Source organism: Syngnathus scovelli, chromosome 9 (genome assembly GCF_024217435.2).
Source record: "Syngnathus scovelli strain Florida chromosome 9, RoL_Ssco_1.2, whole genome shotgun sequence".
Classification (NCBI taxonomy): Eukaryota; Metazoa; Chordata; class Actinopteri; order Syngnathiformes; family Syngnathidae; genus Syngnathus; species Syngnathus scovelli.
In genome coordinates this window covers 2,722,390-2,739,902 of record NC_090855.1, presented here as the reverse complement: position 1 = coordinate 2,739,902, position 17,513 = coordinate 2,722,390, and the positions used below count along the sequence as shown (strand labels likewise).

The following is a 17,513-nucleotide window of genomic DNA, read 5'->3' as shown; positions in this document are numbered from 1 at the left end:
GCTGACGCTGAACGATGTCTGACATCTCCTGGTTAAAATTGGTATTACATCTTTCAACGGTCCTTGCAACTATACACGTTTTAATTTTCAGAAAATAATCAGGGACCGCCTCAAGTTCGGCCCGCTGGCCACCAGTTGCATATTGATAAACCATCCAGAATAATGATAAACAACATATTTATATTCAATATTTTTCTAACACTGATACACAGGAAAAATATGTCTAATAATATTACTTAGTTACATTTGACCAATTGTGAAAAGACATTTAATTTAAATGATCTTTTCTTGCAAATAATACAAATATTTAAAGTTGAGAATCGCACTTTTGTGACGCAATAATCCCGCGACAATTGGTACGTTCTTGTCGCAGGCCAAATGCGTCACAAGTCCCCGTATCGTGCACGGGATTGTTTCCATCTCCGCAGTACGCTTTTCCCAGAGCCAGCGGGGACAAAACAGTGGGTCGAGGTAAGGCCTGGAATTCCTCAGCATTATGTCAGACATTTTGAAAGTTGTTGACTAAACTGTGTCGTGTGGACAATGAAAGGTCTCCGAACCAAGCGCCAGGTTAGAATTGGTGCAGTGGCGACCTCCGCCAGAATGGAGCTCGGCTACTAAACGGGCTAACCTCCGTTAGCTTGAAGAGCCGCTAACGCCGCTTTGCACTCTTGAAACAAAATATCTGAATAATCGCTCCATGCGCGTTTAATATAATGTACAGTCATTAGACTAGCGCGTGGATATTGTTGATCCTTTTTCTCGCCACCTCAAAATTGCAACGAACACAAAAAGCTAATCTTTACTCTTCCGAATGACTTTTATTGTTGTTGGCGCACCTCTGTTTCAATGTTTATACTTCTAAATATGCAAATACTTAACCTAATAGTGTACTTTCTACACTACGCGCAATAATTGCACGCGCAATTGTCGTAAAAATATGCATACTCGAGACTGTACGAGAGTGGTGCATATTTGTGTTTGTTACGGACTGTCAGTAAAATTAAAAATAAAGCAGTCCGTATATTTAATGCGTTTTGCGTTTTGGGCTGCGACTTGCGTTTCAGGGCTGAATCCAAAACGTGCTCTTGTTTGGTTGATTGACAGCATGTTATTGTTTTGTGTTTTTTTGTTTTTGTTTTTTTTTTTAATATCACCAGTGGTTGTTTTTTTTTCGCGCTCAAATGCCCGATACAACACACATCATAGTTTCTGCCTTTACAAAAGTCAACTTAGAATAGTTTTTATTTGTGTTTTGTTTTACTGCAACATCCAACACGGCATCATACTGTCTTCCGGTCACATGACTCAAACGAAAGTTAACCTTCTCTAAAGAAATGAAATCGAAACTGAATTCCTCTCGTGGCTTTTTTTTTTTTTTTTTTTTGTCCTCTTGCACGATTTAGCTGCTGAAATTAGTTGGATGATTAGCCAGTGAGTTTTTAACTTGCCTTTCCTTCGTTTTCTTTCTTTTTGTTCTAAAAATCCTCAATCGTAAAAGTTTGACCGTCATTGCCAGCGCCATTCTCGTTTGTCCTCGGGCTTTTGTCAGCCTTAATTATTGTGATGTCGTCCATTAGCTGGACAGCATTCAGCTCTGCTCACATCTATGTGACGGGGCTGCTGACTGAAAGAAACCTGACTCAGTATTTGGTGTTTTGTCACTGGTCGCCTTATCTATATCATAGCGCCATATATATTTTAGAAATCTATAGTCAAACAGAGTTGAAACTTTTTCATTGTCTGGTCACATCTCTCTCTTAAATTCACACGCCATCCAAAACATTGCCAGGCTGAAAATAAAAACGGAATAGTCACAAGAAGATCTAAATTATTCACCACCGTACTTTTACCTAGGGATTGAGTTTCACTGCGACTGGGCCCGGGACAGTATGTCACCTTTGTCGACTGACAAGGTTATAATTCTCTCGAAGCGTACAACGGCAGGCGCGGTATTGATTTCCATCGTCTATTCCCCCCCTGCCATGGTACTGATATCGTTTTTAGATCGCCGGGTAGGAATTTTTTTTGTGAAAAAAAAAAAAAAGCTCCCTGATGCGCTATTGATATTGTATATTTTCTGCCGTGCACATTATTCAGAGACACTTGATCACGTCAGGTTGAAAGGTCTTAACAGGAGATCGCTTCTTCTTGGATTTCCCTACGCCCTTCTTCTGTCTAATTTCGTTTTTGTTTGTCATCCAGGGGTACTCACTCCTCCGACCTTCGAGGTTTGCTCTCCGGTTGGCGTGTTCGGCCCCCATCCTACTCGACCCCTCGCGCTATGAGCAGAGGTAGAGGCGGGCTTGACAACGAACACTATTACCGACACCCGCCGCCTTATCGCCAAGGGAGGCAACCTTCGGAAAGAACCGGCCCATCCGCTTCCTTCCCGAGAAGCGGCCCGCAGTTTTGCTACGACCGACCTGTCCGTGGCGTAGCATCCCCTCCGTCTGCCCCGCCCATACCAAGCGTGACTAAGAAGCCTCCCAATCCTCACGCACCCTCGCAGAGTTATACCCCCCAGCCTGTCCTCAATTCTTTTCAGTACCTTCAAGTCCAGTTTCTGAGGGGACACAACGCCGAGGCACCCCAGTTCAAAGTCAGTCCCCAAAAACCCGGCAGCTTCAATAATTCCTCGTACCAGCAGCAGCCGGGTTACAGTCGATATCCAAAACCACACTGGGAGGCTCGAGGTTATCACAGCCAGACCCCCAATTTCGCCGGACAGCCAAATCAAAAGCAGGCGCAGAGTCCATACGGCGGCGGCGGGGAATGGCACATCGATGCTAACGCCCTCTGCGAAAGTTTTCAGAGCGTGTCCCTCCACCAAAAACCAACGGTCGTCATCACGTTCACTCCAGAAATCCAGGAGCGGGTGCACAGGGCTTTAAATCCGACCAAAAGTGTCTCCGCTAGATTTTTAGCCAAAACACTACATCTTCCCAAAAAGGTGGTCAACCAGGCCCTGTACTCATTGTTGGAGTCACACAAAGTCTCCAAGGTAGGCCTTGCCCCTCCAAAGTGGACTTTATACGTCAGGGACGAGCAACCTCAGAACTCTCTTTCGGGGAAACCCCAACAAGTCAAGTTAGAGACGACGACAGAAAAAGAAGACGACTCCTACGCAGATTCACAGTTTTCCAGCTCTTCTTCGGAGTCGTCGCTTTCAGAAGTTTCATCCGGACAAAGTCGTCGAACTCCAATTTCCACAATGCCTGATCAGAAGGAGCAAATTTTGCAGCACCTGTTGAACTTTGGGCCGGTAACAGCCCTGGTGCTATCCAAAAACATGAGCTTGAAGACTTCCAAGCAGGTCAATTCCACCCTGTACGCCCTGGAGAAGCTCGGCGACGTGGTGAAGAACGACCACGTCAAACCGCCCACCTGGGAGCTCTCGGCCCATCGCAAAGAGAGGATGAGGAGGACTCTGCAAGCCGCGCAGAGCCAGCACATGAACAAGGTAGACGATCAGGTGAGGGACCTCCTACTACCTGAGCCCATACCAGAACTTGAGCCGCTGCCGTTTGATGAACCTTGGTTGCCTCAGACTGAAGTGGTACGTCCCTCCTTTTTTTTTTTAAACCTTTGATTAGTTTGCAGCTAATTTAATTCCCTTGTGCCCGTCAGCTGTCTCCCACCACGGTTCAACCTCCGAGCTTAAACGCAAGTCAGGAGGAAATAACCGTGGAAGGACAGTGGGCCTCGGACGATATCCCCGAATATCTAAACGCCATTCGCAAACAGACCGACTTGGAGAGAGCGGCCGCCGACAACCCGGTGGGAACCGTCGCCGTGTCGCTGGCCGCCCCGCCGGCGCAGAACCTTTGGGCCAAGTTGCAAGAGGTCCGTCAGAAGAACCCGGTGAGCGGCCTAATGGAGTACGCCCAATATCTGGGACACAATTGTGAGTTCATACTCCTGGACCAGTCGGGACCGTCCCATGACCCCAGGTTAGTCCACCTGGAACTCCCCCAAAAAATTTCTCGCGACACAATTGACCGCTTGCGCTCCGCCTATCAGATTCCGCATGCAGGTGATGCTGAACGGGAGATTGTTTCCCATCGTGGAAGCCTCGGCGAAGAAGGTCGCCAAGAAAGACGCCGCCGCCGCCACTTTGCTGATCCTCTTCGGCGAGATGCAAGGAGGCACGAGTAGCGGGAACGAAGGAAGTACCGCCGGGGTGGACCAAACGACGAACGCGCTCTCCGACTCTCAGGTAAGTTGGGACTCGTTTTTTTTTTTAATAATGACCACCAAAATAACCAACGTTTTTTCTACCAGGGCAACATTGAAGGCTCCGGAGGGGTTTTTGGAGGAGGCACGGTGGAAGTGATGGGCATGCCCGAGGGACCTCGCCCGCCGCTGTCACGCTCTCTCCTCGGCGGGAAGAACCCCGTGTCCGTTCTGATGGAGTACAGCCAGCGCAGCGGGAATCCCATCGAATTCATCATCACCGGACAAGTTGGCCCGCCACATGATCCGAGGTGTGGTCATGTGACACTCGCAAGCTGAGCTGTGATTGGTTGCTACCCGTTGAGCAAAAATACATTCTTTTCTGAAGGATTAAATATCAAATTAATTATGAACAGTTTTAACTTTCGACTGCTGGAACTGGCTAAATAAGTGCACTATCCCTTTAAGTGCTCACCCCCACCCCCTCTGGATTTGAGGTTGGGTCTTTCCCCCCCCCCCCCCCCCCCCCCAAAGGAGCATTTTGTCACAGTCCTGTGTCAGCTGAGTGGTTTCTACTTTTGCATCGTCAGCTGAGCAGGACACACAGCGAGTTTGTGTTTTCCGAATTTGCCTCAAGCCGTTTGTTATTCTCATTGCAACAATTCCATTGGCACTCTAAGATGGTATCAAACATCCAGTTTCCGAGCCTCCATTTCAAATTGCACTCCGAGTTCAAACGCGAAAATCCTGCGTCTCGTCTTCAGGTTCATGTACAAAGTAAAGGTCGGCGAGAACCTGTTTGCGGAGGCCTCGGCTCCGAGCAAGAAGGCAGCGCGCCAGCTGGCAGCCGAGGAGGCCGTCAAAGAATTGATGGCCGACGGCAGGCTGCAGCTTAACAAGGTGAGGAGCGGCAAGAGGAGAGAACTCCTGGAAGTTTGCTGGTCTTGCTTGACTTGTTTGTTCTGTAAAGTTTTCTCCTTGTCTCTTCGCCATCCCGCCGCAGCCCCAGCTGCCCCTGGGCTCCTCCAGCGACAGCGACAGCTGCGGGACTTGCCCCTCTCTGCCGCCTCTGACGGCCGACGAGTTGCGGGCGGCCCACGAGGCCGGCGTGGGCGATCTCATCAACCACCTGAACAACAACGCCGTGTCGGGTCTTCTGGAATACGCCCGGGCCAGAGGATTTGCGGCTGAGATCCGGCTGGTGGGCCAGTCGGGGTCCGCGCACGAGCCAAAGTAAGCGCGGGAATGTCATTTTGCAAAAAATATCAAATAAAAATATTTAAATAAATATAAACATATAAATATAGAGATTAATAAATATATTAAAAAATATAATTATAAAATTAAAAAAAATATTTAAATATATAGATTAATAAATAAATAAAAATAAAAAAAGTCCTGACTCCATTTTCTGGCTTTCAGGTTCACCTATCAGGCCAAGTTGGGCGGACGCTGGTTCCCGCCAGTTTGCGCTTCGAACAAGAAGCAAGGCAAGCAGGAGGCGGCCGACGCCGCGCTCCGCGTTTTGATTGGCGAGGCCGAGAGGGCAGCCCGCACCGGAGAGCTCATCCCCGCCGAGGTACAAAAAAAGCAGACTTGCATTTTTGAAGGGTCAAGGAAAAAAATATATTCTTACGGTCCCGAAACTCGGTTTTCTAGCTTCCTGTGAGTGGCAGCACGTTGCACGACCAGATCGCCATGTTGAGCCATCAACGCTTCAACGCCCTGACCACGCGCATCCAGCACAGCCTGCTAGGACGCAAAATTCTGGCCACCATCGTCATGAGGCGGGGGGAAGGCCTGGGAACTGTTGTCAGCCTTGGCACGGGTGTGTGACATTTAAAAAAAATATATATTTATAAATCACTTTTGACTCACTCATCTGTGACATTGTTTCTGAATTGTCAATTTCAGGCAATCGCTGCGTTAAAGGGGAGGAGCTAAGCCTCAAAGGGGACACGGTGAATGATGGCCATGCTGAAATTATCTCCAGAAGGGGATTTGTTAGGTGCGAATTGATTTTTTTTTTTTTTAATCAATCGTTTTATTTTTACATTAATGCTAAATCTGTCTCCCTTTATTAGATTTCTGTACAGTGAGTTGCTAAAGCACTTTGAAGGTGGCGACAACAGCATATTTGAAGCGGCGGCGGATAAGAAACTACAGATCAAATCCGACATCACCTTTCACCTCTACATCAGGTTGGATGACGTTTCCCCCCCCCTTCTTTCTCCCTCGCTACCGCACGACATTTCGTCACCGCTCTCTCATTTGAAGCACGGCGCCGTGCGGCGATGGCGCTCTGTTCGACAAGTCGTGCAGCGAAACGGGGGAAGAGGTGGGCTGTCACCAGCCGCTCTTTGAGAACGCCAAGCAAGGCAAGCTGCGCACCAAAGTGGAAAACGGTGAGAACACGCAACGATGATTTTCACGGCGCACTTTTGAGGCCCCCCCCCCCGTGTGACCTTGTCGGGTCTGTTACAAGGCGAGGGAACCATCCCGGTCGAGTCCAGCGCTATCGTGCCCACCTGGGATGGCATCCAGCATGGGGAGAGGCTGCGGACCATGAGTTGCAGTGATAAAATCCTGCGCTGGAACGTGTTAGGCCTACAGGGGGCGCTGCTCACTCACTTTTTGCATCCTATCTACCTGAAGTCCATCACACTTGGTAAACCATTTTTGTCTTTTTATCATTTAAATGTTTGTATCAACAAAATTGTACTTCTTTTTTTTATTTTTTTATCTTTTTGTTTATTATTATTGTTTTATCTGAGCTGTTTTTTATGTTAATTTGTTTTTTTTTTGCTCCATACAGGCTATTTGTACAGCCACGGTCACCTGACTCGGGCCGTGTGTTGTCGGCTGGCCAGAGATGGCGACGCGTTCAGCCAAAGTCTCCCCCCTCCCTTCCAGCTAAACCACCCCGAGGTGAGAACACTGTCATAAATCACTCCGTGTTCTTTTCACTAATCAAATCCCCCCCCCCCCCCCCTCCCCCTCTCCAGCCGTTTTCTTTATCAATGAAACAAGCGTATTGATTCTCCGGCACCAAACAAGTGGGTCACTCTCACTGTGAGGTGAAATGTGACGACGTTTGCACTAATTATCTTGGATGTGCGTATCGTGCGACCAAATTAGCTATTTGATACTAAGCAGTACCTTGTCGCCTCCACAGGTGGGTCGAGTCAGCGTGTACGACTCCACGCGTCACACGGGCAAAACCAAGGAGTCCAGCGTGAACTGGAGCCTTCCGGACCACACGAGTGTGGAGGTTCTGGACGGGACCAAAGGCAAGCTCGACGGGTATGTCAGCTAACTTTTTTTTTTTGCTAATAGCTTTCCAAAGCGGTGGAAGATGAACGCCCTTAAAATGTTTGTGACCAAAAAAAAAATGTGTTCATCACATTGAGAATTATTTTTTGCTTTCAATCACGCTTCAAGTGTGCTCCAAATTTGTTTCCAACAGAAGCAAGCTGGGCGTGTCCCGCGTGTCCAAATCCAACCTGTTCTGTCTGTTCCGCACACTGTGCCAGCGCTGCGAGCGCCCCGACCTCCTCGCCATGCACTCGTACGCTCAGGCCAAGCTGGCGGCCAGCTCCTTCCAGCTGGCCAAGCACCGCTTCTTCCAAGCGCTCGGCGACCACGGCTACGGCGCCTGGATCGGCAAACCGCTGGAGGAGAAGAGCTTTGAGGCCGGGGAGGAGGTGGCTAACGCGCCGGCCGCGTTCGGCGCCGCTCGGAACGGCGGCGCCATGGAATACAACCAGGCGGAGGCGTAGGGTGGGGCGGCTGGAAAAAATCGAGAGGGGGAGGGCCAAAAAAAAAAAAAAGGACAATCAAAGCTTAGCCACTGGCCGCCCATGTGTCATCCAATGGAAGCGTCGCTATTGGCTAATAACGGACCGATGAGAAAGGACAGGCTGAATTGGAGGGAAGATGAGATGAGAAGCCTGAAGGAAGACTGGCTCTGGAAATGGCAAGAGAGGGACGGAGCAAAACAAAGCAGCTACGTAAGGCAGATTACGTTTTGTTTTCACACGCGCCATTTTGTTGAGCCGCATTCACTGGCCGGTTCCCATGTGTGAAAATCACGTGACCCGCCGGTAGCTTCCTTCTCTCATCAGGACCAAAGGTGAAGTCGAGAAAGCGGTCAGCTTTACTTTGCATTTCTTTTTTTTTAGGTGGACAAAAAGGCGCCGCTCGTGATTTAAACCAGCAATGAAAAAAAAAATCACATCCCTCTGTACGTGGTCGCCGTGGTTACCGTTAGCACAACAGAGTATCGTGCACCAATCCTATGCTTTTATATATACACACACGGAAAAAAAAGATGTCATGGCCGCCAGGCTGCACACGTGTTGCACTTCCGCGAGGTCGCATTTCTTTTACCTTGTCGTTTGGTGTCCACTAAAATCTTTTTTTTTTTTTTTTCTTAAATGTAAATGATGTTCAATCATAAGTAGCTCAAATGTGTGACAAAATGTCCCTACTGTAGTAAAACGAGAGTCGGAGTTTAAATACGCACCACTGGAAAGTAAGTTTGACTTTTTATTGCGTCTTCTTCCCATGTGCCCACTTGACGCCTGTGAAAAAGATCTTAAAAATGCACCCTGTATTTCTTTTTTAGGAATTGATTGAAAGCTTCGGCTAGAACTTAAAAAGTTCATTCCTCGGTGAGTCGTTTCTAAAAGGTTCCAACTTTCTGATTGGTGCCCTGTTAAAATTAGTTTTAAGAGGATTTTTATTTTCTAATTAATGTTTTAAAAAAAAGGCTCTCTCGATGCCTGTTTGCAATTTATTGTAGACACTCAAATGTTTGTGTTGGTTTAATCTTGTGTTTTTTGGTTGATATATATTTTTTTTTTTACAATATGTTCCCAAAAAATAAATTAATCATATTCCATCCCATTTTGTTTGGAGGTTTCCTCTCATCCAGAATTCATATAGCATCTGCTGCTTAGCCCCGAGGCCAGACGAGAAGGGCTTTCTTTACCTCGAGGCTGAATTATGAGAGGAACGCTCGACGTAACCTTCAGGGGTTGCCCGTCTTTGCCGCAAATCTAGGCGCTACGCCGAAAACACGACCGGAGGCTTGTGATGCTTCTATCTCGACGAGGGAGCGGGGCTAAAAATGGCATCTCGACAACGCTCGCCCGGGATGAAACCATGCACAGCTCAGAGCTTTAAGAGGTGTGAATGTCAACTAGACCTTGTGGAAGCGGGCTGGGGTGACCTGCATTCATAAGAACTCTTGTCTAGGCTGGTTCTTGTGTGCTCTCAATGTGGAAGTCCTGTTAGGACTGAAAAGCAAAAGGAGATGATGCTTTCTCAAACCCTTCAAAGTCATAATGAATGCATCGGCTGGAGTTGAAGTGGTTTCAATTGGCGTACTCAGAACCCTGACTGATTAAACGACTGAAAAGAAAGAGTGCAAAGTAAGTACTGCGACTAGAAATGAAAACTACTGAGTCAAATCTTAAAATGTATTTGTTAAAAAAAAAAAAGCTTGACAGCTATGCCATCTTACTGTGCAATCTACAGAATTGCTTCAAAAAGACCCGAGCAGCTGACACTACAAACCTGTTGGCAAGACAACAAAGAGAAGGTGAGGGGATATATTTATTTGTTTTTGTGTATTTATTTTGAATCAAAGCTACAAAAAAAAAATTTCATCATGACATTGCATAACTGGCAAGAGCCAATGAGAATGCGATCGAGAGGAATGCGAGTGACACAAGTGTAATCAAATTGGTCAAAACTCTAACTTGTCCCATAATAATCATCAAAATGTTTATCTGAAAATTTTATGAATGGGATTGTCTCCCCCCCACCCCCTCCGAAATGACGAAACACGCCCCTGATCGAGAATGACGCAATAGTTCAAACTCGGCACGACTGAGCAATCGTCGTTCCCGTCAAGAGACTAGACTACAATATCAGCTAATTATCATGAATAATTTTTATTATAATACCCCCCCCACCCCCCTCAAAGACACTCGTGGAAAACAAACTCAACGACATCCAGGACGTCTCATGTACTTATTAGCTCCCAACTAATTTGTCATCAGCTATTCGTGCGTATGTGCACAATAATGAGAGCGCATTTTAAATCACTGCTCCCCAGCAGCCCCAAGTCAAGTACTTTGAGAGTAGGACTAATGATGAAGAGTGAGACAACAAGCACGTAGGAGGGTGAGAAGGTTGGCTGGGGGTCTTGGAGTGAAATATTAGTCCAGAGCCGAGTGCTCGGGGGGGGGGGGGGGCCGATCGATGCTCTCCAAAGGAAATAAATGAGAAGGGGGAATATCTCAAAAGCTGAGCGAGGCGTGCTAAGACCTCAATGGAGTCAAGTGTGGAAAGACGAGATCACAACAACTTGGAAGTGCGGGTGGGCGGGGATGAGGAAGCCTTATTGAGTTACAAATAGTGGTCATGTGACTAGTTGTGGCGCAGCGTGAGTCAGACAAACCAATGGCGTCATTTCATTCTCAGGCCTAGTTGACTCTCGAGGAGCATGTGGAGTCATCTCCCATTGCCAACATAAATTTGACCGTCACGCCGACTTTTTTTTTTTTTTGCCACTTGTAAATATTGCCGTAGAGACAGCTGCGCCCGCTCGGCGGGGACCGCTGGCCTCTTCAATCACACGCGACACTATTACAGCCATTTCGCCAGACCTTGAATCTATAAAACCAGGCCCGAAGCGGACGTGGCATCTTATGAGGGTCTTATCGATGCTGAGAGGCGGGCGGGTTGGGTGGAAGCAAACACTTGTGCTCTATAAATATATAAAAGAGAAACAAAAAAGACATCTGATTCATCTTGTGATGGCACTTGGAAGAAATCCGACTGGAATGTTAAAGTGACAGCAAGTGCCTAAGAGTGGAAATGTGTGTGTGCACTGGAACGTATCTATTTGCTGATGCTGCAAAAATGATCGTCAGCCTTGGCAAAGTCGGTCCTGCACTATTTTATGTCAGTCAAGCCTCTCGTCTCGGGTTCAATTTGTCTATATTTTGAAAAATGTTTCACAGCAGCGGCACGTTGGCCTTGTGTTGAGTACATGTGCCTCACATTTCAGAGCCTTGGGTTTGAATCTCATCCCCAGCCTTCTTGTGGTGTGTCAGATTTATTTTTATCATGAGCAAGATTATAGTTATGACATCTTGTGATTTAATATCTGTTCTATCCGGAAATGATGTTGGGTAGGCTCACCTTCACCGAGGTTTGTGCGAGGGAACGGATTTGAATATGTTTGCAGGCGGTATAAGCCACGATTCATTTTCTTCAGTGTTGTCTTGATGGTTTCATAAAAAAAAAAAAAAAATGCCGGGAGACTTCAGATTCATAGCGCGTACCGATTTATGAAAAGCAATAATAAAGCCCTTCACTGTGTTGGATGGATGTGTCGTATAAGTATAGCGATCCATCTGGCAGTAGTTGTAGATTACAGGCACGGCCAGTTAAGTATATTGAAGTGACCTCCCTAACTTATTTATTTATTTATTTATTTATTTATTTATTTATTTATGTATGTATTTATTTATTATTAAATTTATTTCTTTTTATTTATTTGTGAAATTGATATTCTCATCAAGTGTTCAGTTTGAATTTTCTTGTAATGCAATTTTTTTTTTTTTTTGTGGCCTTCAGTGTCGCTCTAATCTTTATTCGTACTCTTTAGAAAAATTCGACAATCAGATTTTGGATGCCGAAAGGGCACAATTTGCACTTTTGATGGAGAACCTGAAAGCATCCAATTTGCACATCCTCGCCGCATTATGGTCCTCCATTAAAGCCCCAAACAAAGCTTGCAATTACACCACCCCCCCATTTTCCATCATTTACACCCTATCATCCCTACAAAAAGCTTTTTTTTCCTACTTTGACCTTTTATGAGCCACTCCCCGATTCAGTTCCATTATGAATCCACGCGTGCCGTTTCGAAACAAACCTCTAACTAATTCCTCCCACCTGAAACAACACACGAAATGATGCGAGCGTGACTCACCATTGAAGAAGTGCTGCATGTCTTTTTAATTGTGCACATGACTAATATTATATAATTGTACGTTATGATCTGCATTATTGACGCCCGGCGGGCTGACCTGTGATCAGTACTCTCTCTAATCCGCTCCCCCGCAAATTTGAGAGCTGAGCTCATCCGATTACGGCAAACATTAGCCCGCGCATAACCCCCGTCGTATTCATAGTATTAAAACCAGGTAGAATGGTCTCATTAGCTGGGATTATCCTGAAAACGCTCTGTGGAGTTGACAATTACACATTAATGAGATATTAAAAGACTGAATCACACACTTTGGTGGATCTAATGACTAAGTGGTGCTTTGAGATACAAGTGGCACGTCTTACAAGTTTTTTTTTTTTTTTACTAGGAGTTGTTTGGCCTATTTTTTTGCTCTTATGTATTCCCCCTCTGATCTGAAATTTCTTCAAACGACTTAAAATAACCTTAGCTTTAAGTCTCTTAGCTTAATGCTAACATGTGATGGGAAACACCATAGACGGGTTGATGAATAGCATCAGTGTTTCCCATGCTAGCAGTTCTTATCTCGCAGTAATATCAGTAATTATATGAAATCAGATGAAAATGAACTTTGCAGCCGTTACTTTCTTAAAAAATAGGATTAGGCTTGACATTCATTAATCAAACAAAAACTAGAGTTAGTTGGAATACATTACTGGCTGCTTTCAATCATCTTTTTTCAGTAAAATTCAGTGTTAAATTAAGTAGGCTGCCATCTATTGGTCACCCGTTGAATTACACCCTAAATATCAGAAGGCAGAGCAAAATAGTTATGAACTGAGATTGTAATGGAACTTTAAAAAAATAATCAGGACGGATTGTGTTTATTTTGATATTATGCAATATAATATGAAGCATTAAAAGGTAATTTTGAATGACTCAGCTAGAAGCAGAGCCTGCACGTCAATTCATTGGCGATCCATATTAAAATGTGTCTCCATTCCAGTGAAACAATATGACGCTAATATAATATTCCATCTTCTATAATTGCATGTCACACACACGGTGGATACAGATCGTAGCCACCTGTTTCCATTCTCAGCCTCCATCCAATGGGAGCAAGCGGGGGTGGGTGGTGAGTTGGGGGCGGAGGAAGAGCAGAGAAGTTGGAGGAGAGAGTGAGAGACGCTCATCCGCGTCCACGCAGAGCCGTGATTGAGTGGAAGCGCACGAATTCAATCACTTGGCTCAAGCTGACGCTTTTTGGTTTTTTGTTGCGGAGGGAGACGCGCAAGCCACAGGTTGACACATCCGGTCATGGCTCGTCGTCCGCGAGCGACCACCGTGTCCGGCGGCGACGTGAGCCCCGCGGACGGCTCGCCCGGGATGGGGAAGCACGCCGAGTGAAGCGCGTCGAACGAGGAGGAGAGGAGAGAGGAGCAGAGGAGAGGGGGCGTTGGAGCGTCGGGACGCCGTGCGCAAAGCTCGAGAGGCGGGTTGGTGGACCTGTGGAGGAAGCCTCATGAACGGAGGCGAGAGGGGGGAAGAGAGACACAGACAGAGAGAGAGAGAACGAGGGAGGATGGCATGGCTGTAACAACATGAAAAAGAAAAAAAGTGGGGTGCTCTGTCTTCATCCAGCCAAGTGATCCAAACACATCTGCTCTGGGGGAGTGGAAGAGAAGAGGTAGGTAGAAACCGTGCCAGGGGGTCTGGTTATGTCACACCAAAAAAAGTAGGCTATTGTTTTTGATCTCGCTGAAGCTTCTCCAGGAGCCGTCGATCACCCGGCTAGAAACAACCTGAGAACATGCTACCGTAAATATCGCTAGTGCATGAGTAATGTGCTTCTCCTCTGATTGTAGACAATTTCCTTCATCCAGTCAAGTGGCATCCACCTGATGCTTTCCATGTCTTCAGAGGCATCGGCGTAATTGTTTGTGTTTGTCTCCACCAGACAAGAGGTACACGGTCACAGCTGTGACCATGGAGCCTCCCCCCTCTCTGAGCCTGGCTCTCCTCGGAGGCAGCGAGGACGAAGACCAGCGTTTCCTCCTCCCGCTGGCTGGCATCTCCCACCCCGCCGCCCCCGCCGGCCAGGGTCCGGGTTCCAACCACTCCAATCACACGGCGCCGTCCAGCCTGGGCCGGCTCAACGGCAGCAACCCGTCGCCGTCCCCCGCCGCCACGCCGTCGTCCCTGCCCAAGTTGTCGACGGCGGGGCCGCCGGCCATCCCCAATGCCTTGCACCCCACCAGCACCCCGCTCTCTTCCTGCTTGGGCTCGCAGCACAGTCTGAGCGGGGACAACTCGCCCATCTACAACGCCCTCTTTTACTCCTCCCACTCGCCCTCCATGGATCGCGAGAGGGACCGGGAACGCGGGTGCAAACACAGACAGGCCAGTCCCTTGGTCCACCGCAGGGACAGCAACCCCTTCACCGAAATCGCCATGAGCTCCTGCAAGTACACGGGCGGCGTCATGAAGCCCCTGAGCCGCCTCAGCGCCTCCCGGAGGAACCTCATCGAATCGGACAGCAGCGAAACCAAAGAGGGCGGGGTTTCCGCTGTTGCCGGGGCGACCGCGGCCGGAGGTCACGACCGGCAGCGGGAAGCCCCGCCTACCTCCTTGCTCAGCCAGTCCTCCACCAATCAGCCGCCCCTCCAGAGCCCCCCGGAAATTATCATTTCATCCAAAGAAGACTCGCCGTACCCCAGGGCAGGATATGACATCAGCGACACCGCCTCCAACCAGATGTCCATCTACCACCAGAACCACGCACTGGTGGAGAGTCGCCGGGCGCAACCGGGGAGGGGCGCCAGTCAGGGCGCCTCGGGGGCGGTGGGAACCGGCGCCAGGGCCGGCACCACCAAGGCCCACAAACGGAAGAACCAAAACATTGGCTACAAACTGGGTCATCGCAGGGCGCTGTTCGAAAAGAGGAAGCGATTGAGCGACTACGCTCTCATCTTCGGGATGTTCGGAATTGTCGTCATGGTGATCGAGACGGAGCTGTCCTGGGGCGTCTACAACAAGGTGAGACCGTTTGAAATAGTCATATCAAATCCTCTGCTGTTGCATTGTGGGAATCCCAAGCTCTGGCTGAGGCATCAAATCCAGGTCCAGAAGGTAAACCCTGCCACGTTTTCTCTTTCTCCTCTCCCAGTTTGAGGTTTTGGAGTAGAAGCACCTGTGGCTGAACACAACCTGGACCCGCATGTCCAATAATGTCGCTTAGCTGTTCTTGAAGCTCCAATCTGAGGGGATGGATGAGATTTTTAAAGCTCTTAGACTCCAGTCCTAACAATCGGGATTCTGGTGAAATTCCAGGTTTGATGTTGGAGGTGTGTGCCCAGTGATGTAATACCACGATAAAGAGGACAAGAGGGCGGACATTGTAGATTATCAGCAGGAGGCCAGCATCTCATTTATCTGCGTAACGGTGAGTGGAATAAGATGAATGGTCCCCGAGCAGCGATTGTCTGTTTATCTTGGCCGGTCCTTTTTGTTTTTAGCGTGACATAGCACAAAAGGTCAGCCGGGGGCACGGCTAATAAAGTGGAATCGGCGTACAGATGGACGACGCGGACAGGTAGTTAGACGCTGGATTTTGGCCAGTGGGTGTGTCTGGAGTTATGATTACAGTGAGGGACATCTGTCTGGGTCATTCTCCTCGAGCGCGGCGCTTTGAAAGCTTTCCCTCCCCGTTCATTACATCCTAACTGCCCCTGACTCTTTTTCATTAAGGGAATTGTGCCGTTTGAATTGTTTCTACACATTCATCATGGTCTCTTTTCTTTTTCCCGTCAGCCTCTGGTGTGATCTTTCTGTCTCTTTTTTTTATTATTTTTTTTTTTATTCCGGCTGTCTCTTTATTTGGCTTTTCTTTCTTTGACCTCACTTTTTTTTTTTTGGCCTCCTTCTCCTGTGTGTGTATATTTAAAAAAAAAAAGAAAAAGGCTTTGCCTTTAAGGTGCTATTGCTAATGTTGTTACTTGACAACTTGAGTGGAACTTGAAACATTCATTTCACAACTTTTTTTTTTTTAATGGATGCATTTGTTGTCTTATTCTTGTTGAGCAAGGCCCAGCTGCTTCGTGTAGTGTCCAAAAATAGAGATGAAAAATAAGAATGGAATTGAAGAGGGTGTGTTGTTTGTGTTACTGCAAGAGGGCAAATACTGTACACACATTGATTTGTGTGGGCACAAAACACAATCGAATCAGATCCAAAACAAATAAATGTCTTTATAAAGGTAATAAGGTTCATTTAGGACCTTCTTCATTCAAAGACGTTGAAGCTCATTAGAAAGTTTGGATTCCAGATGATTCTGTTCTGATTATCCCAATCATTTGTCAGGCTTTCACACACTTTGCAGTATTGAACTATGAAATAATTCATGAGTCGGGGGAAAAAATGGCCCCCTCTGGCAGAATTGTGGCTTTTCATACAAAAGGAGGCTTTGAATTCTCAAGCTTGATTTGTTTGTATGCCTGGACTCTTTGCGGCTGGCTTTATTACTACTCGACAAAAATACACAACTGATTTCCATTCTTCTATTACAGAGGGCATGGGCCAAGGAAGAGCCCATTTCATTTTTATGAAGTTCCAGAAATTTGATTTGCTCATTATTGCACAATGGGCAATTTTTTTTTTTTTTTTTAGTCATTTCCCTTCAGTTTTCCCATGAATAATGCATGAGATCATATTTGGCTTACTTAACTCGGACATATGTGGAATATAGCAGAACCTCGAAAGTCGAACCCTAGATGCTCCTGGATATAAAATTTAATAAAATAAATAAAAATAGGTAAAAAATTTATCGTGATTAAATTTGGAATTTTCACACTTGTAGCCATCTTCTAAGGGATTCCATGATGGGATTTCCCAGCAGCAGTTTAAAGTAAGAGCTTGGTGGTTTGACACGTGTCTCTATCTGAGAATAACCGAGGCAGGCTGCACGTACTCTAGGGACCGTAGCGTGAGGCCTGTCAGATCAATGCGTCATTGGAAGAAGGCCCACGTGGCTCCTTAGTGGCCCCCGGGCCTACCGTGACTTGTCTTGAGCCCGCTGATGATGAAACACTCCCAGCTATTTTGGGGGAACACACAGCTGTTGTCAACATCACCTGTCAATATGCACAAACTGTAGCTAGTTGTGTTTGTGTTGGTAGCGGAACTATGAGGAATGTTTGAATTTTTTTTTTTAGAATATGTTATATGTGCCCCCACTTATCTAAACACAGCAATATGATTAATATTACATTTGTGGTATATGAGTTCACCCATTTTTATCCATCTCAGGGGGCGGCCATTTTGTCACTTGCTGTCGACTGAAAATGACATCACC

The 17,513-nt window shown here is 46.9% G+C and overlaps 2 protein-coding genes across 8 annotated transcripts in view; both read left to right on the top strand.

Annotated features, from left to right (window-relative positions):
* Window positions 1-354: 354 nt before the first annotated feature.
* On the top strand, window positions 355-9,084 carry adar (adenosine deaminase RNA specific). 5 transcript variants are annotated; one of them, XM_049730790.1, is made up of 16 exons: window positions 355-471; window positions 2,206-3,559; window positions 3,631-3,953; window positions 4,024-4,219; window positions 4,285-4,487; window positions 4,941-5,076; window positions 5,147-5,409; window positions 5,599-5,755; window positions 5,836-6,004; window positions 6,091-6,184; window positions 6,261-6,377; window positions 6,454-6,581; window positions 6,662-6,844; window positions 6,992-7,104; window positions 7,352-7,479; window positions 7,643-9,084. In XM_049730790.1, the coding sequence occupies exons 2-16, from the start codon at window positions 2,285-2,287 to the stop codon at window positions 7,953-7,955; spliced, it is 3,798 nt and encodes a 1,265-aa protein (XP_049586747.1). In that variant the 5' UTR covers window positions 355-471; window positions 2,206-2,284; the 3' UTR covers window positions 7,956-9,084. The 5 variants fall into 5 exon arrangements, with proteins under 5 accessions (XP_049586747.1, XP_049586746.1, XP_049586748.1 ...); XM_049730789.1 differs by lacking the exon at window positions 355-471 and adding an exon at window positions 1,340-1,434 and having other exon boundaries at window positions 2,206-3,475; XM_049730791.1 differs by lacking the exon at window positions 355-471 and adding an exon at window positions 1,340-1,434 and having other exon boundaries at window positions 3,748-3,953.
* Window positions 9,085-9,226: 142 nt separating this feature from the next.
* kcnn3 (potassium intermediate/small conductance calcium-activated channel, subfamily N, member 3) overlaps window positions 9,227-17,513 on the top strand; it is a 37,835-nt gene continuing 29,548 nt past the window's right edge. The window contains exons 1-4 of one of the 3 annotated variants that reach the window (XM_049730841.2): window positions 9,227-9,611; window positions 9,718-9,781; window positions 13,446-13,850; window positions 14,121-15,199. In XM_049730841.2, the coding sequence (XP_049586798.1) occupies window positions 14,150-15,199 (1,050 nt within the window). In that variant the 5' untranslated portion in view covers window positions 9,227-9,611; window positions 9,718-9,781; window positions 13,446-13,850; window positions 14,121-14,149. Of the gene's footprint in view, window positions 9,612-9,717; window positions 9,782-13,445; window positions 13,851-14,120; window positions 15,200-15,496; window positions 15,606-17,513 lie in introns of those variants that run through there. The other 2 variants (XM_049730842.2, XM_049730844.1) reach the window with 2 other exon arrangements.

Bases quoted from the DNA above. Each gene is read 5' to 3' on its own strand.
- adar (XM_049730787.1), top strand. The intron at 6,185-6,260 runs GTGCGAATTGAT...TCCCTTTATTAG, and splicing joins TCCAGAAGGGGATTTGTTAG to ATTTCTGTACAGTGAGTTGC. The intron at 7,480-7,642 runs GTATGTCAGCTA...TGTTTCCAACAG, and splicing joins ACCAAAGGCAAGCTCGACGG to AAGCAAGCTGGGCGTGTCCC.